The following is a 20,616-nucleotide window of genomic DNA, read 5'->3' as shown; positions in this document are numbered from 1 at the left end:
ATAATTAATAATGTTTCTGTTGCATTATTTTTATCTATGTTGGTTTAGTGGTCTATGCTCTATTGTGTTTCTAGTTTCACCCACATTATTGTAGGTTGCACTTGTTACAGTTACATGCAATTAGATAAATACAGTTCCTCGTATTAGCCTGTATGTTTTGTTTTAGTCCCAACATTCTATTTGTGGTTCTGTTTTTCACATGCTTGGGTCTGAAGTAATCAGGTTCTTTGCATATAGGTCTATAGGGTTATAGATTTGGGGTAGGTAGGTTGTCGGCCTAATGCAGAAATACTGGCACGGCTGTTGTTGGCGGCGACTGATGCCGCTGCTGGAAAATGCACTGGCTCTCTCGGTCCCTGGAACAACAGGTCGGCGGCCAAATACATGTAATTGTGGGGGTCCTTGACATGAAAAAGTTAGAGTATGCACTGATATAGAAACATACGTTTCTCTTTCTCCAGAAAACTGTTAGGATTTAGAAGACGTTGTGGAATCGGCCCTATAGGTCTTAATGAGCATCAGAGCATGACACACATTTTAATGGAGTTGGAGCTGTGTGTCCACGGAGCCCCATTTTGATACTGATGATGACCTTACTGTACTGTACTATACTGTATAGCTATACAGAGACAGATAATGGACACCTGGAGGCTCTGGTTTCATTCTGCTGCCCGACTGCTTACCAACGCTAAGAAACGGGACCATATTACACCTGTACTTGCGACTCTCCACTGGCTGCCTGTGAGCGCCAGATATGCAACTTCAAAAAGTTTACTCATTACATATAAAGCCCTAAATGGGCTGGCCCCGACCTACATCCTCGAAATGCTGTCCCCTCCTAAATCTGAACGCATCTTCAGATCATCGGATAAGGCCCTCCTTGAGGTCCCTAGGACGAACCTAGTCACCAGAGGTGATCAGGCACCTAGATTATGGAGTGTTTTTACCCTTTCTATATAGGTGCTTGTACATATCCAACTGCTGCTATTTGTCTTCTTTTCCTTTGGTGTTTCTCGTTTTCAAATTGCATTTGATTGTGACTCGCTATTAGGTTTTTGTTTTTTTATAGGATTTTTATATACATTTACATATACCCCACCCTCCCCGGTTCCCTCACAAAAGAAGAAGACGACAAAATCAACAATAATAAAACCATAAACCAATAAACAGATTAAGGGGGCTACACAGTGAAACAACCAGACTCTAACCAGACAGTACAATTGATAAAGGAAAATACCGGTAGGTTACCACACATCCAATTTTCACTATAAAACATGACAAAAGCAAAAATGAAAAACTTTGAAAGAGTACATCGTTTCTACAAGTCAAGGGAAAGATGACATGTAGGAAAACACTTATTACAGCTATAGGATACAGAATCAAAAGATAGTGAAAGGGTGAATTCAATGAAAGGGGACCAAGCCTTTACAAATGTCTGGTCGAGATTTGTACCTGTTGTAACGGTATAAAGGATAGAACATCCTTTATACCCAACTTATGTTGGAGGTTTATCAGATTTCCAATTGCGGAGAATAAGTCTCCTCGCTATGAGTGAAGAAAAAGCTACATGAAATTGGCTTGGGGAGAGGTAGTTGGTGCATCGTCGTTGGGAACTCCAAATATACGTAGCAGTTATCGGGTTGGGCGCAATTGGTATATGACAACTGGTTGAAGGCATCAAAAGTGCTATTCCAAAACGGGGTCGAGGAAGTGCATGTCCAACAGAGGCTGCGGCATTATGGTGTTTTTTCATTTTTTTTGAGCAATGAATAAACATATGTGTACATTTTGTTGTATCCGACATTATATCCCCCCCCTCCCCCCAATCAAGGTCAGAACAAGACAAATACAACAAAGACAGACAGTACAAGACAGTAAAAGTAATTAGTAAACTAGTATTGAGAGTACTAATGAATTTAGTAAGAAGAACAAACAAAAAATAAAAAAGGGTAAAACAGCTTTTTTCCATCAGGGTCTGGTATACTGTAGGTTACATACATTGTATCCATCATTCAGTTTAGATAGTGAATTGCTCTATACTGTATGTCATGGTCTGCAGACCATGTCTCCCTGTCAGCCACTCCCACTCTCCATTCCTACCCTCAGTCATTGTCACACACCTGTTCCCACGCCATCCCCAGCCCAGCCATGCCCACAATACAAACCTGTGAACACTTCCACAATTAACCTGCTCACTATAAGACTGGACTCATGCCACACTCGCACTGTCAGAACATTCGTCATTCTTCCCCCGAGTTTCCTGGTTGTTGTTGTTGTCTTGAAAGGTTTGATATTTTTGGACTATATGTTTTACTGCCTTGGACTCTAGTGTTTTTGCCTTTTTGTGATTCCTAGATTTTCTTTGTACTTTTGAAAAGTTTGGAATGTTTCCTGAGCTAGCTTACCTTTCTGTTTGTGTCCCTTGCTGCCTTGGATTTAAATAAATACTTTTGTTTTTTTAAACTACTCTGCTCTGCATTTGGGTTCAGTCTTTCTGCCACCGTGACACTATATCCAACTGTCTACTTACTGAGGGCCTCTAACCAGAGCAGCACTTTGGAACCTTGTTTTGAAAGGTGCTATATAAATAAAGTTCATTATCATTATCATTATGGACTCACGTCATTCTCACATGACAAGAGGTAACATAATTCTATCAACAATAAAATAAGCAGGCCACTAACTGACATAAATCTCTCTCTCTCTCTCTCTCTGTCTCTCTCTCTCTCTGTCTCTCTCTCTCTCTCTCTCTCTCTCTCTCTCTCTCTCTCTCTCTCTCTCTCTCTCTCTCTCTCTCTCCCACAGAAACCTTGTCCTCTAAGGGAGAGGACAGGCTGTTCAGGAAACTGTTCCGACGGTACAACCAGTTCATCAGACCCGTGGAGAATGTCTCGGATCCCGTCACGGTGGAGTTTGAGGTCTCCATCTCGCAGCTCGTTAAAGTGGTGAGACCGATGGCCTATGGCGCACGCACGCACGCACACAGACACGCGCACAGACAGACACAGACGGACAGACAGACAGACAGATGGCTGCAGATGGCTGCTCAGATGGCTTTGAGAGGAGCTGTTTGGGGGGGTTACGTGTCTTGATCAGACACGTAGACTATGTTGGAGCCCAGGGTGAAACCCATGCACTGACCTTCTAATGCTCAGATGGCCCAGCCCCTCAGCTATGGCTGCCCTAAATATTAAGCAGTGCTACTGCTGTAGACCTGCATGAACTCATGAAGTTTTCAAAACGTTTTCATATCATATAAAAGTCTCTTTAGAAGCGTTTATATTCAAACAAGATGCTTGGTTGAAGTCAGACATGAGGACAGAACATAATGCCGTTCTGATCAGAACCATGGACAGAACATAATGCCGTTCTGATCAGAACCATGGACAGAACATAACGCCGTTCTGATCAGAACCATGGACAGAACATAACGCCGTTCTGATCAGAACCATGGACAGAACATAACGCCGTTCTGATCAGAACCATGGACAGAACATAATGCCGTTCTGATCAGAACCATGGACAGAACATAACGCCGTTCTGATCAGAACCATGGACAGAACATAATGCCGTTCTGATCAGAACCATGGACAGAACATAACGCCGTTCTGATCAGAACCATGGACAGAACATAACGCCGTTCTGATCAGAACCATGGACGGAACATAACGCCGTTCTGATCAGAACCATGGACAGAACATAACGCCGTTCTGATCAGAACCATGGACAGCGACGTAGATTCAGAGATACAGTAATGGACAGTTTTCTCTGCACGAAAACGAGAAAAAAAGATCAGAGTATACTTCTCCCACCAATGACTGACTATTCCCAGGTGTTCTCCCACCAATGACTGACCGTTCCCAGGTGTTCTCCCACCAATGACTGACCGTTCCCAGGTGTTCTCCCACCAATGACTGACTGGTTTTTGAAACATCATGAAAGGCTGACCTGCCTCGGCAGTGTCGCCACACCTAACACACGACTCCATTATTTCGACATCCAATGCGTGTATGTGCCCTGCATGAACACACACACACACACACACACACACACACACACACACACACACACACACACACACACACACACACACACACACACACACACGCACTAACCTTCACACTTCCTAATAGCTTTTCCCTGCAGCACAGAGGTACTACTACTAGTACACTGCAAAAATCCCGGAGTGTCAATTGAACTCGGAGAGTGTGAGAAAGAACCGTATAAGAGTGCATTATTATACTATTGCGTTTTTTTTTGTTTTTTTTCAGTGTACAGCGAGCGTGTCCAGGATGCAATCTCACTAAAAGCACTCTCGTACAGTAGTTTCCTGTGTGTGTGTGTGTGTGTGTGTGTGTGTGTGTGTGTGTGTGTGTGTGTGTGTGTGTGTGTGTGTGTACATCAACAAGCGTTTGAGAAATGAGGACATTGTGTGAAGACAATTTTATAACTTCATTGATTTAGTGGTTAGGAGTTGGAGTTATCCCTGATCTATACTTTCACACCAACAATAACCGATATACGATTGACCTTGAAGATCTGCTTGTACAGTACATCTTCTATTTTCCGCTTTAGGTGTATAGGTTTGTGTGTGTGTGTGTGTGTGTGTGTGCGTGTGTGTGTGCGTGTGCGTGCGTGCGCATGAGAGAGTCCCCAACCATCCCTCTTTGACCACTTACTGAGAATCCGTTCACAGAGGTAACGGTTCCAGCAGAAAATCCCACAGTTACGCAGCGGTGCAAAAACTTCATTCACAATTCTTACTCAAGTATAAGTACTGCAATGTAGAAATATACTGTGTATACAAGCAGAGCCATCTAATAGAACAGTTGTGACATTGAGGGGGCAGAAAACTACCCGGTCACATGGTTCATGTACTCACGCGAGCCCATAGACTAAAGTAAAGTTGATTCAAAGTACAAAAATACTGGTATCAAAATGTACTTAAAGTACCAAACTGAAAAGTACTCCTTATTATACAGAAGGTCTATTATACTTCACAGGTTTTCAAATGTATAAAATCGATTAAAAAAGAAAATACTTTTTGGTAGTGCTGTCGCCTCACAGCTAGAAGGTCCTGGGTTCGATTCCCGCTGGGGACGCTGTGGGCACTGGCGGCGTGTTCCCTCCTCCGCGTCATCAGTGCCCATACCCGAGGCGGGGGTTGGCGAAAGGGCTTTTCTGTGTGGAGTTTGCATGTTCTCCCCGTGTCCCCTAGGGTAGGTACCCTCACAAAAACATGCCGTAATCCTGGTCTCTAAAACTACCTCCCCCTGGCCAGCCGGGGCGCCTGATGGAGGGGAAAGGAACTGGTCGGAATAACGTGTCCCTTCCACGCGCTACGTCCGGCCGGGGAAATTCCCCTCTGTCAGGTGAGGCATGAGGTCAGTCCGCTGCCCCCCCAGGTTGGCAGAGGAAGTGTAGCGCCCAGGATTACATTAGACAATTGGCACTGGGTGAAAAGAAAACTGGGTTACAAAATCGTGGGATAAAAATTTAAATAAAAATAATAAAAATAAAAAAATACTTTTTACCTACAGTAGGCCTATTGAGAAAAGCTATACGTAGCTACTTTACCTTATACCAGTTATGTCTACTATGATTACATTTCCTGCCCGTGAAAAGGAAATGGATTAGCAGCAGAAGAGGAGTGAGAAATAGCCGATCGGCAGCAGCTTATTTGAGTGGACCGAGAGATGCATCTGTCTATGCAAGGTTAGAATGAGAAAGATCTGTGTGACTGTGTGTGTGTGTGTGTGTGTGTGTGCATGCGTGTGTGCTTGCAGAAATGTCTATTTCACATTGTAGTCCTATACAACACATGAAGAGGACAGCTTCTAAAGTGCTCTGTATAGGGCTATATAGGGCAGGTAATTGTGCCATTATATGACCGTCAGTCTGCTGAGACTCGCCGCTCTCACATGCTGTGCTGTTTGCCAGGCCCCATGCACTCCTTTCAGAGACCAGGTGGCGCGGCCGGCCCCAGTGTGTGTGTACTGTGTAGGCATCTCAACAGGGTCCGTTGCTGCATGGAGGGTCTTCACCTTTGATCTCATCTCCTGCTGGGGTCGCAGAGGTAGCGATGGATTTGTGTATATATATTGGTCTCGATGGCGATATCAACCGTTGTGACACATAGCGGGCTTCCTTTACTTGGCTGCAGAGAAGGCCATGGCTTGCCTGGATATTGTGTGCGTGTGCGTGTGAGTGTGCGTGTGTGTGTGCGTGTGTGTGTGTGTGTGTGTGTGAGAGAGAGGCAGGCATAACACTCGGATAGCTAGATGGATGTCTGGATGCGAGAACATTATTATGAAACTGAGCTGAAATCACAATGGGGGAAAACAGTGTAACGCGGCAGTAGTGTGTGTGTGCGTGCGTGTGCGCCGCACACACACCGTGTGCTGTCTAGTGGAAACATTCTAATAGAAAAAGACAGAGGGCAATTGGGGTCATTGACCTCGCTATCCATTATTAACAGAGTGACAGCCACCCTGGGCTGTCAATCAACGTCGTGTCTGTGAAGGTAAGAGAGAGATGAGTGCTTTCTAGCCACAAACACACTCCACACATATATAGTTCCTTATTCTATTCTCACATAGTTCCTTCTGTCCTGTTGTTCCTGCAGCCACAAACACCCCATGTACTTCCTGCTGTTGTATTGAGTGTTCATATCATCTTGCAGGACAAGAAGACGACGTGACCACAAACAAACGTATCGTCGTCGCTGCCTACCTGCCTGCCTGCCAGCCAGAAACATATTGCATATATTCATATTTCAACTGTGTTTGTGTGCATTTTACCATTCTTTTATTAACCCTATATCTCTCACCCTTGCACGCACGCACGCACGCATACACGCACAAACGTACAAACGCACACAAGGTGACAAGATTTCTTCTCTCTCTCTCGACAGGATGAGGTCAACCAGATCATGGAGACAAATCTCTGGCTAAGACACGTACGTTTAATGCATGCATGCACACAACCTATTGACCATTTCCTAGAGCCACACACACACACGCATGCATGCACACACACACACACACACACACACACACACACACACACACGCCAACCACTCTGTCACACGCTATAGGAGTGTGATCAAATGCACACAACCTATTGTCCATTTCCTAGATGACGGGGATAACTATATGCTATTGGCTGTTTGTATTCTTTTTGCAAAAATATAAAAAGATCCTCCTATGGAAAGGCTATATTATTTTACTTATATTGAATTTACCGGTAGTATAATTTAGTACATGTAAGGTTTTTTCCCACTCAAATGGTACCTCATCAGATAATTCCCACATAGCCTATATACAACAACTTCCGTGAACCGACTTCACTGTAGTAGCCTTTTCATAAATGATATTTGCACTTACAGTAGGCTGTCTGCTGTCGTGAAAGTTAGAGAAAGTCCAGCCGTCTGTGGTCCTACCCCCCCCATGAGACTTACAAATCCCAAATGTTTATAAACAAATCCCAAATGTTTATAAACAAATCCCAAATCCCATGAGACTTGGTCCTACCCCCCCGACCATGAGACTTACTACAGGTCAACTGGAAGTGGTCCTACCCCCCCCATGAGACTTACACATCCCAAATGTTTATAAACAAATCCCAAATGTTTATAAACAAATCCCAAATGTTTGTAAACAAATCCCAAATGTTTATAAACAAATCCCAAAATGTTTATAAACAAATCACAAATGTTTATAAACAAATCACAAATGTTTATAAACAAATACCAAAATGTTTATAAACAAATCCCAAATCCCATGAGACTTGGTCCTACCCCCCCGACCATGAGACTTACTACAGGTCAACTGGAAGTGGTCCTACCCCCCCCATGAGACTTACAAATCCCAAATGTTTATAAACAAATCCCAAATGTTTGTAAACAAATCCCAAATGTTTATAAACAAATCCCAAAATGTTTATAAACAGATCACAAATGTTTATAAACAAATCACAAATGTTTATAAACAAATCACAAATGTTTATAAACAAATACCAAAATGTTTATAAACAAATCCCAAATCCCATGAGACTTGGTCCTACCCCCCCGACCATGAGACTTACTACAGGTCAACTGGTAGTGGTCCACGGTCTGCCGTCCAGCCTCTCCCACCCCTCACTGGGGAAAACTCTGTGAGGAAAACGGAAAAAGGGGTGAGTTGTCCAGCCTCTCCCACCCCTCACTGGGGAAAATTCTGTGAGGAAAACGAAAAAGGGGTGAGTTGTCCTGTTCCCGACCACAGACCCAGAACCTGTGAAATACATGACATGGCACGGCTCACGGTTCATTGGCGCGTGACATCGGCGTGCCTCAGTGAACAACATGATAATGAGAAGAAAAGAAAAAAACACTGAATGCACAGTAAAACGTTCAGCATTACTTTACAAATGGTCTGGAACCAGAGGTCCATTTGGTTATTTGTATACTCTCTCAGCGTTACACACCCGTAAGGGTCCATTTGGTTCCATTCGTGCACTCTAGAATAAGATGAACACTGCAGGACTGTACAGTGTACAGTGAACTACACTGTTTTCAGACCGTGGTGTGAATATGGTAGACTCTAATCACTCAATACATTGAGTCTAAGTCTAATCAATATTATATGGCATTATGACCATGGGACACTCACTCACTGACCACTAGTCCCATAATCCATTGCCACAGACCCTGAACTCCTGACCTCGTAGTCAGCTGTCCTCTCGAAATGGCACCCTAATTCAATGTGCGCTGTCTCCTTAAAATTGGCACCCTTTTTTTGGTAAACGTTTTAAACTTTCAGCACCCAGTGGACAAACCCCCAGTACTTTAGTCGACGTGTACTGTAGATAGTGGTCAAATAGGCCTTTTCGACGATCAGTAAGAGCACGCGGTCGTAACGGGTTCCTTCCTATAACGCCAACTCAAATGGGTTCAGATCTGAGCCAAGTCTCCTGAGGAAGCGCGTCTGAAGCCTGTCCTGGACGGATGTAAAAACAAAAAAGTTGTTCAGTCAAATTGTACTTGGGTTGAAGTTATGGAGTACTTGCTTTAAAACACTGTACTGTACACCAGCAAGTGTACTGTACTTCATTACCGTCCACTACTGCTGATGAATTGTTTCGTTAATTATTAGATTTTGTATTCAAATAAACAACTGTAGCTAAGCTGACGTGATGGCTAGCACACAGCCTGGTTTAGTTTAGTTTATTAAGGATCCCCATCAGCCCATCGTAGTGGAGACTATTCTTCCTGGGGTCCAGTCCAGGCAAAGCATCACAATACAAAATGTACATTAACAGTAAAATACGAAAACAAAACTATTGGTGCCTTAAGTTTCCTTTTGAAAGAAAAAGTATTTCTTGTTAGAGTCAAATGTGGGGGGAGCACACGCCAGCATGTTTTCTTTACTGCATGTATTTGCATTGGTTTTGGGCAGAGTTGCACTGTACTGTAACTGTCCGTCACATAGCACCTAGCTGGAACCGTAGAGGAATTGCACAACGTACGCCTTCAGAAGTTAAAGAGGCAGTTTAGACGTTATATGATATATTTATACAGCAGCGTGATTCATGACCAGTCACCAGTGTAAACTCAGATTACGGTGGCAGTTCAGAGGCAGACGAGGATGTAAACCTCATTAACACGCCGTCGACAGGCTTGTGTCGCTGGCTTTATATTCTTGTCTTTTATGGTTCACTGAGCCACTGTTTAACAAAGGGATCAGCAACGGGAAGCTGTGTCAACAGAGCGGCCTCAGATAAAGTGTTAATCAAAGTCACTCTGTTGACTAATATATAGGTGGGTTAATTCTGTGGTCTTGCACACCTTGCATGAACAGAATTACAGTTTTTCCTATATCACATTTCTCTAAAGTGTGTACTTCAAAAACCGACCAATCCCATGCAAGTAATACCTCATTTTGTAGCTCTGATATGCTTGAATATTATCTATTTGTTATGTGAAACCAGCTCAGTGGCCTTGTGGTTAGAGTGTCCGCCCTGAGACTGGGAGGTCGGGGTTCGATCCCCGGCCGGGTCATACCAAAGACTCTAAAAATGGGACCCAGGGCCTCCCTGCTTGACACTCAGCATCAAGGGTTGGATTGTCCCTGCGACATACTAGTGTCATGTCCAGGGGGTGTACTTGTACATCAAGCTGCCTCACGCTACAGAAACAGGAGATAGGCTCCTGCCCTATGGGCCTCATGGCTCGGCAAGGCTACTTATGTGAAACTCTTCCGAGGTCCAGACCCGTTATAGTTGTCATGGGATGCACACGCAGATCCGACACACGAAAGGTTGGACATGCTCGAAAACAAACGGTCGGACATGCGGTCGGACATGCGCTGCTCCCGTGCTTGCGGTTTGAGTTTATGTTTATGTTTATTTTTTGATATGGAAATAAGGTACATGAGGTATAGGTTGTCGGTCTAATGACAGTCGGAACCAAAGCCTGTACCCGTTGTCATGCTGGGTCACAAAGCTGCAATGGCAATCCAGCAAGCGTGGGTATAATGGCTAGCTCCGTATACACAGTGAAACACTATATGGATACACATACTATGTATACACAGTTAAACACTATGGATACACTGTCTACACTATGTATACACAGTTAAACACTATGGCAACAAGCAGTTAATTGGCACGGTGATGAAAGACCTCCTTTGTCGGCCTTAAATATACAAGCTGAGGTATGATTTCCAAATTGGTCTGTCTGGCCTCCTTTTCTTCTTTCATTATTTCATTTCTCCTTCTGTTCGTATCCCTGAGGCAACGTTAGGGTGCCAACAATTTCCTTCTCCTTTACCTTTTATAACTCTCTCTCTCTCTCTCTCTGATCCCTCTCTCTGTCTATCTGTCTCTGTCACTCTCTCTCTCTCTCTGAGTCTCTGTCTCTGTATGAGTCAATCCTGCATCAGAGGGATTATTTAAGAGCAATCATTTTTGTCTTTGCCCCCCCCCTCTATCAGTCATCTTATTATCTGTCCCTGCACTCGTCGAGCCTTTCTGTCTCTCCGCCTCTCTTGATCTCTCATTTCTTCCCAGTATTATTATTATTTTACCCGGGCAATAATGGTTATCTTTTGTGCTGTAAGCCCATAAGCTCTCTATTCAGCAGACAATTTCCAACATGCATTTCAGCCATTCACAAAATGCCATAGGCTACACTTAATCAAACACTCATTAAGCTCTGGAGCTCTTCCCCCATTCCTCCACTCTATCTCTATCTTCTGGGACAGCATCAATAACCCACCCTCTGGAAATATAGCCACCATCATACTAGTGGCCAGGAAACCTCGCCCCTTCAGAACCCACACACTACTGTATATACACTGTATAGTATACAGTAGTGTGTGGGTTCTGAAGGGCGAGTATACAGTGTATAGCACTTCAATGATCCTGAGATGCCTGGAGAAACCACTCCTACAGTAAATACCATCCTGCCAGCTGTCTGCTGGACTCTGATCCAGTGTTGAGGGACTCATATAGTGGACTATAATATTAAGATGAAATATTGTTCGTCGACTACCTTTTTCCACTGGCGGAGAACTAAATGGAAACAAAATGAAAACTAAGCTACAGTATGATGACTAAAACTATAAGACTAAATATATTGACAATTTCGTCAACAAATAAAAACGTAATTTTATATACACTTGTTTGCAAGCTGAAAATAGCATCGGCGACGGCATCAAGGCCCGCCTATATACATTTTAGTCGACTAAACATTCAGTGGATTTTCTGTGGCCTGGGGTTTTCTCTGTGTATTCTGAGGCCTTTTGAGCTGCAATGAAAACAGGCAAACGGGTCTAAACAGTGACATCTGCTGGCAAATTCATATATATGGGATTTGTGGACTCTTACATCACAGTCCACAGGAACAATCTGAGCACTTGTTTGAGCCAGAAAACCCCCAGACCACAAAAAAATCTACTGAATGTTAAAAGTTCACGTCTTTTTTGGGTGCAATTGAGCTCAGAAAACCTTTAAAAAGAACCAGAAGAAAAATGACAAAAAACGTTAATAGTGTCCTGGTACTCACACGTGCACTGTTTGTCACCATCGAGCTATACCGTTCATACAGAACCCAGGGCCGGGCCGGGCCGGGCCTTAATTTTCAGGCCCGTTGAGAACTCTAGGTCTCCAGGACGAACACTAGACGAGTTTGGAGCTACTACCACATTTTGAATGACGACAACTATAGCTTTACCATTCTAGTGGGAGGGGTGGGAACATGGAGAACAGGAAATCAAGGCCAGCACAGGATTATAGGCTGATTCATGGGTACATGTGTTTTGGTCTGGATTTCTCCTTTAAGCCATTCTGACCTGAGATCAGATTTCTAAAAATGTCTGTTTGAAAATGACTATGAAAAAGTTATGTTTCTGTGTCAGTCGTTCTTCGATTTTTCGCCACTCGGTGGCGCGCTATGAGCTTGTAGATCTGCTTTTTTTCAATAGCTATATTATAACATAATGCTAACACCAAAAAGGGTTAATATCTAGTACGTCTTACATGTGTTGAACGGGCTGTGAAAACAGAACCTATGTAGATGTACAGTATGTGAATCACTCAACCGCGTGCCAACGCAACAGGATATATTGTACATATATATGACATATACTCTTTCCGCGCACAGCCCTTTAATAACCCTTAGATGCAAATGGAGGCAGTGAGGCTTGATTGGTGTTTTATGTAAACAATAAAGCACGCACACATGCCTTATATCAGGTCATTGCATCTTCCAGCCAATCATACCATATATAAACTCCCATGGCAGATAAATGGGGCAAAGGCAGCATGCCATGAACTGGTTAATTAAAGAGCTCCTTACGGTAATTACCGTGGATTAATTCGCCTCGCTAATGAAGGAATTCATCTCGACTGGCATGGAAATATATAGCCAAAGCCATGGATTTTTTTACTGCCTTTGAAATTGCACCCTGCAGGTGTGTTGAGAGAAAAGCAAGCAAATCCCCCCCTCTCTCTTTCTCTGTATACTCGCCACAAAGGGGATAATAGGACTGGTTCCCAAACGTCTTCATGTCAAGGACCCCCAAATTTACACTCATTAGCCCCACGGACCCCCATTAGAAAATATAAGCCCCATAAGAGAAGAATGTTACGGCTCTCTGGCAGTGATCTTCACCCATTTTCATTTCAAGGACCCCCAGGTTTGACCTGAATTATAGGCTACGGACGGACCTCCATTTAATGGCATTTCTATCTCTGCGGGACCCCAATGTATATTGTAAAATCAAAGTTAATTTAACTCTGAGAGTTTACCGTTTGGTTCCATTTGTATACTCTCTGAGTTACAGACCCATAAGGGACCATTTGATTCCTAATTATCAAAGCTGGGGTCCCCCTGGAACTCTCTCAAGGACCCTAGGGGTCCTTGATTAGACCACTTATGATTCCAGTGTTTGTTTGCATCGTGTTTCAGATCTGGAATGACTACAAGCTGAAGTGGATGCCGGTGGAGTTTGACGGTATCGAGTTCATCAGGGTTCCTTCGAACAAGATCTGGAGACCCGACATAGTGCTCTACAACAAGTAAGGCTATCATCGTTCATCAAATCATTGTGACATTAAAAAGGTTTAAATTCATGACATTCACTTTCATTTATTAAAATTGTCCCTTTTTCTTCTAGGTTTTATGACCTCAATTAGACCCACACAACCTGAACTTTGAACATACAGTGGATTTTCTGTGGGTCTGGGGGTTTTCTCTGTGTGTTATGAAGCCTTTTGAGCTGCAGTGAAAACAGGCAAAATCCCTCAACAGTGACATCTGCTGGCAAATTGTTATGTCATATATGGGATTTGTGGACTGTTACAGTGTGTTTTAACAGCGGGCGAGCATCGGCCGACACATCGCCTATAATCGCCCGGTATCGTCCCAAAAAGATGAATAATTTTTATCTTTTCGGGCGACATTCCTTACGCCCAATTTTCGACTATCGGCCGTTCGCTTCGGTAGTCGCCGGGTCCCATAGACAAATAATGCACTTCCGCTGTTAAAATGTACTGTCACATCACAGTCCACAGACACATCAGAGCACTTTTTAAACATTATTTGTTTGGGTACAATTGAGCTCAGAAAACAAAAAATATATATAATATACGGTTTTTTTTTAAATGTCACCAGACCTTTAATGACTATATGGTCCAGCCCTCTTATTTTACAGCCCGCTATTGTAGGCTACTTTGTAACAAAATGCATCAGTGTTGATATATTGTTGCTGTTGGGAAGAAACCACCTAACTCCAAAATGTTCATTTTTCAAGAAATTTAAAATCTATATTTTTAAGGAAATTAAGATATATATACATATATTTTAAACGATGCGATACTGCCTTATCAAAGTTGGTGTTGTGACTTTATATATTGTCAATCACTTGCATGAGTAGGAAAGATGTGGTGGAGTTAGCTGTTTAAGCAGACAGTTTGAGGGTCCAATGGTTTAATTTATCCAATGCGATTTTTTTCTACTTTCCATCGGTTCAATATTTTCAAAACAACACACCGACGTAAAGGGTGTTCGTTCAATAGGTATGCAAAATTGAGGCTCTATTGGTGCAGAGAGAGTAATTTGCATGAAGAGCTTTTTTCTTTTTTTTGTATCAATTCTTCCTTTTCCTTCATCTAATTCTGAACTCATTTCCTCTTAGAATGGCGACTCATAATGTAAGTCAAAGGCTTTGTGTCAATTCTACTATTCACAGTGAGATGGTAATTCACTTTCGTCGTTGGCCCATAATACTCCTTTTCTGTGCTCGTCAAATCCCTGTCTCCCCTCTCTCTCTTTATCGTCTCCCCTCTCTCTCTCTCTTTATCGTCTGCCCTCTCTCTCTTTATCTCTCTACCGTAATCCTCCTCATTCCGCCTTTCTTCTTCTTCCTCTTTGTTGAGATGTCCTCCTCACCCTAACTACTGCTTCCTGCTTAACCCTCTCCTCTGTCTGTCCATACATACTCACATGCTGTCTCACAAAAAAACACTATTCAACACACACTAAAACATACTTACACGCACACGCACGCATGTACACACACACACACGCACTGCTACACTATATAGTGCCGTAGGAGACTTTCTTGTGGAGGATAAGACCAAAGCTCTCCTGAAGTTCGACGGCACCATCACCTGGGTTCCTCCGGCCATCTTTAAGTCCTCCTGCCCCATGGACATCACCTACTTCCCCTTTGACTACCAGAACTGCTCCATGAAGTTTGGCTCCTGGACGTACGACAAGGCCAAGATAGACCTCGTCCTCATAGGGTCAAAGGTTGGGTGCTCGATTGATGGGTCCTGTGCATTGTGTATTACCATGTGCATCATGACGTTATATTGATCGATCCCGTGCATTGTGTATTACCATGTGCATCATGACGTTATATGGAATAAATGAGCAGACAAATGAAAATGACACACAAACCCCTTTCTTAGATAATTCATTTTATTCCTCGTCTGCTGTCAAACCAAGGTTCATGTTTTAGGTTGTTGTTAGAGAAAGTAAAAGAGGAGTGTTAAACTTTTGTTTTAACGGTTTTACCTATTTTTGACAGGGGGGTTGGGGGCATTCGAACAAGGGGCTAAATATCTTCTTATTTAGCTAACCACTTTTTCGAATGCCCACCGACCCCCCTGTCAAAAAGTGGCAAAATTGTTAAAATGAAAGACAGCAGCAAATGAAACAAAATTTACACTCATCTTTTACTTTCTCTAACAACAACCTAAAACATGAACCTTTGGTTCACTTCACTTAAATGAAGTTGCGCTCCCCTATCTCCCTATATAGGTGAACCTCAAAGACTTCTGGGAGAGTGGCGAGTGGGAGATCATCGACGCGCCGGGCTACAAGCACGACATCAAGTACAACTGCTGCGAGGAGATCTACCCGGACATCACGTACTCCTTCTACATCCGCCGCCTGCCCCTCTTCTACACCATCAACCTGATCATCCCCTGCCTCCTCATCTCCTTCCTCACCGTGCTGGTCTTCTATCTCCCGTCCGATTGCGGAGAGAAGGTCACGCTCTGTATCTCCGTCCTGCTTTCCCTCACCGTGTTCCTGCTAGTCATCACCGAGACCATCCCCTCCACGTCACTCGTCATACCGTTGATCGGCGAGTACCTCCTCTTCACCATGATCTTCGTCACCCTGAGCATCGTCATCACCGTGTTCGTGCTCAACGTGCACTACCGCACGCCGACGACGCACACCATGCCGGCATGGGTGCGCTCCGTCTTCCTGAGGGTGCTGCCGAGGGTCATGCTGATGAGGAGGCCCACGGACCAGGAGGGGAAGGCCGTCGGAGGATCCACGGACAGCAGCGGAGGGGAGGCGGGCGGAGCCGGAGGGGGCGGAGGAAGCGGGGGAGGGAAGGGCGCCAAGGGAGGGAAGCGGCGGAAGAACAGCCTGACGCAGGTGAGCGGCACGGCCGGGTCGGCGGGATTGTTGAGCGCTGGGTACTGTGGGCTGGCTGGCTGGATCACTGGGTACTGTGGGCTGGCTGGCTGGATCACTGGCTGGATCACTGGGTACTGTGGGCTGGCTGGCTGGATCACTGGGTACTGTGGGCTGGCTGGCTGGATCACTGGGTACTGTGGGCTGGCTGGCTGGATCACTGGGTACTGTGGGCTGGCTGGCTGGATCACTGGGTACTGTGGGCTGGCTGGCTGGATCACTGGGTACTGTGGGCTGGCTGGCTGGATGTAGGGATGGATGGATGGATGGATTCATGTCACTTGTCGTCATCATCGCATGCTTTTCAACGATTGTTGTTGAGTACACTTCAATTCAACTGCAATGTTTGTGCAAATGACATTGCAGTTGAATTGAAGTGTACTCGGGCACGAAACAACTTTACTAATGTGAATGCTGGCCGGCGGGGGGGGGGGCAATCGTATTTGGGGATCTGGCGGACCCTTGTTTGTATATAGTTGATATATATGTACTGAGCAATGTATGTGGTTTCACAACCAAACAGCCAGATAGCACTGAAACTAGACGTGGAATCAATTTACAATTTACAAAGAATCCACGACTGACACCCCTGCCCTGCTTGCTCCTCTGGTTGTGCTCTGCCAGCAGGTAGGAGGCGGCACCTCGCTGAACTGTCTGGAGTTTGGAGACAACAAGCTCTCCTCTTCCATGGAGGGCTGCGCCGGGAAGAAATGTCCCTGCCCGTGCCAGCAGCACGCGCCGGAGACGGCGGACCCGGGGAAGCTGTCTCGCCATCAGCTGAGTCCTCAGAGCATGAACGCGGTGGTCGCCTACTCCGTGATGTCTCCCGAGATCAAGCAGGCCATCGAGAGTGTCAAATATATCGCCGAGAACATGAAGAGCCGCAACAAAGCCAAGGAGGTGAGTGATATGCCGTTTTCAATGTTGACACTGGATTAAAAGGCTGCACGATATATCGTTATCGGTATCGTTATCGAGGTATGAACGTTATCGAGGTATGAACAGATTATTACTGGTTGAGACGCACAACAACTCTCAATTGTCACACAAATTGTAAAATCAGCCTAATCATTTTTCAAATACACTTTAATTCATGAGGTGTTAAGTAGTCTATGTTAAGCTTTACTGTTGAAGTAAGTTGACAGAACTCCAAAATCAAGACAGTGGAAACAGAATGACCCACATTGTGGCCGACTTTACATTTTCTAAACCCCGGAACACATCGTGCAGACCCACCCGTGCAGTGTGTGGCAAACACCATGCATAATTCATCTATTCGTTCTAACGGAGGACAGGGGAGAACATTGTTGTGATGCTGGGCATGGCTGGTGCATAGCATCACTGTGATGCCGGGCATGGCTGCTGCATAGCATCACTGTGATGCCGGCACCCTTTACGTCCGTGTGTCGTTTCGAAGATTTTGAACCAATGGAAAGTAGTAAAGAAACCGCATTGGACGGTTTTGTCCAATGTGTTTTTTTTTTACTACTTTCCATTAACTCCACTGGACCCTCAAACTGTCTGCTAAAACAGCTAACTCCACCACCTTTTTCCTTCTCATGCAAGTCATTGACAATATCTAACGTCACGACACCAACTTTGATGAGGCAGTATTGCATCGTTTAAAAAAATATAAGGTTTTATTATTTTCCTTAAAAAATGTACATTTTTCATTTCCTGAAAAATGAACATTTTGGAGTTATGAGGTTTACTCCGGACAGCAGAGATATGCAAAACCCTTGACTCAATCAGCGTTGTCACATGGTGTCGACTCGGTGTCTGCTCTTGATACTTTGGTTTGAATTCCATTATCATAGTAATTTGTTTTAGTTTTGAAATGAATTTCGAATGCGTAAATAAACACAGATAAAAGATGATCCATGGGCACTCAAAGGTAAAAAGAGGATTAAGGCAATATGTTTCGACCATAAGTGGTCTTCATGCAGGGCGAAATATTCATTAATTTAATTCCCACCCTGTTGAAGACCAGTTGTGGTGGAAACATAATTGCCACTTGCCTTTTAATTTAATAAATCCTCTTTTTACCTTTGAGTGCCCGGATCGTCTCCCATTTGATCCGTGTGAGTGAGCACCGTTTTACATTTATTTACTAGTCACGTTTGATTTTGTATCTCCGGTGAGCACCTGGTTATTCCTGTTTTTGAGTTGTGCAACCACTCCAAGGAACAGCAATGTCCGTCTTCACCTATATGTGTTGTTCACCATATGTGTTCACCTATGTGACGTTAATGAGCACCAGTATGACTATGAGTACCAGTAGGGGCGCTGTTGTGCCAGAAACAGAGAGAGAGAGATAGTATTAGTGCTGCACTGTTGCCTGCTAATGAGAGAGAGAGAGAGAGAGGAGAGAGGAGAGGAGGGTGGGGGAGAGGGGACTTGCACCACTCAGTTCACACGGGTGTGATTTGTTTTTACGAAAGTAAATAAACATGTTTATCTCTTTTCATCGTGTCTTTTTGCCCCCATCGTATAACCCTGTGACATCCATATGTCGTCACGTCACCCCATTAACTCACAAAAACCTTCCATCCGTCTCCGTTCTGGTCCTGAATCACCCCCTCCTCTCTCTCCTCTATAAATCTCCCCCCTCTCCTTCACCTCCTTCGCCGTACCACTCTTTACCTTCCACTCCTTCTACGCTTCACTGTCGTCGTCCCCCATGCATGTGTCACCGTCCCACAGGTGGAGGATGATTGGAAGTACGTGGCCATGGTTATCGACAGAATCTTCCTGTGGGTGTTTGTGACGGTGTGCATCCTCGGAACGTTGGGCCTCTTCCTCCAGCCTCTGATTGGCTTCTTCTCATAGCCGCAATTTCCCCCAAAAAAAGAAAAAAAACGAACAATCAGGGGCTCACTATTCCGCCCCACGAATCCTGTGATCCTGTGAACCAATCCTGCGATAGTCAGGATCTCTCCTGTCCTCATATTGACCAACAGGGATTCTCACGTTCTCGTCCGATAGAGCCCAAAACCACAGCGAAGGGTCGGGTCCGGACAAAACGTTTTTTTTTAAGTCAACCACACCAAAGGCGTTGCATTTGTGTGGTTGACATAAAAAAAAAAAACGTTTTGTCCCTAAACGAACCCTTTGGTGTGGTTTGGGCTTAAAGCACGGTTTTTATGTATAGGTTTTGTTCGTGTCTTTCGCTAACGCATATACAAAATAAAATATATATCTATCGGCCGTATACATTCAGTCACGGCGTCTTATAGTTTTGAATGATATGCGTTAGAGACGGGCACGGACAAATCACTCGCACCTCAAGTATATAGTTTTCTTTCAGGACATGAATCAGGACAGATTGTTTGTTGATTTGATAATATTCCCTCTCACAGTGAAAGCGACTAGAGCCTTCTATTACACAGCACATGACCTCATGACGGCTGATTAACTTTTCCCTACATTGACAGATGTATACCACTCTGCCATCTGATTCATCAAGCAGCTCGCTGTCAAAGACAAATATATATTTCCCCCCCCCCCATTTTTCTTATTTATTTTTGCCACAGCAGCCCCAATTAGAATCCTGCTGTAATGGAGCTCTTGTCTGTGCTTGTAGGCAGGACTCGCTGTTCTTGTTTTGTAATTAGAATCCATGTGATTTGAATGTTCTTTTGATTAAGGGTTTCCGTGAGGTAATTGGTTGCCATGGTAAATATTGGATTAATTGAGGCTTTCAATCGTTGCTCCTGAAATAGCATGACACTTAATGTATGACATTTTGCAGAGGGTTCTATCATCCAATTCCATGGCTATTAATTTGAGCGTCTCCACCCCTCCTTGTCACCTTTTAATTGGGTTGATATGCAACACAGACGAGCAGTATATATATGCAGCCTTCCTTCCCGTGCATGGATCTTTCATAACTTTACCAGGAAACTATTGGCGCTTCAAAAACATCTCCAGTTTTTTTCTTTCAATTCTAACATTTTGGTTTTGATCGATTTGCCAGTAATACTGCACTCCTGCACACTGACAGAAAACATGTTCTATAAAATAAATGAGTCAACTTTTCTTTGGGTCTGTACGTGTCTTGAATTTGAAATAAATGCCATATTTCTTAACTTGAAGAAGCGAATGTCAGTTGTTGGTCATTCTTGTAAATGCACGCGAGG

The 20,616-nt window shown here is 44.1% G+C and overlaps 1 protein-coding gene across 1 annotated transcript; it reads left to right on the top strand.

Moving 5' to 3' along the window:
• Nucleotides 1-825: 825 nt before the first annotated feature.
• On the top strand, nt 826-19,306 carry LOC308312449 (neuronal acetylcholine receptor subunit alpha-3-like; the record flags this gene model as incomplete). The annotated part of the gene is made up of 8 exons (XM_080759056.1): nt 826-913; nt 2,806-2,945; nt 6,914-6,958; nt 13,451-13,560; nt 15,088-15,295; nt 15,809-16,438; nt 17,102-17,377; nt 19,181-19,306. The coding sequence occupies 8 exons, from the start codon at nt 826-828 to the stop codon at nt 19,304-19,306; spliced, it is 1,623 nt and encodes a 540-aa protein (XP_080615182.1).
• Nucleotides 19,307-20,616: the final 1,310 nt, after the last annotated feature.

The sequence above is a fragment of the Protomyctophum bolini genome (assembly GCF_963924005.1).
Source record: "Protomyctophum bolini genome assembly, chromosome: 3".
In the NCBI taxonomy this organism is placed as follows: Eukaryota; Metazoa; Chordata; class Actinopteri; order Myctophiformes; family Myctophidae; genus Protomyctophum; species Protomyctophum bolini.
This window is presented reverse-complemented; position numbering and strand designations above follow the sequence as displayed.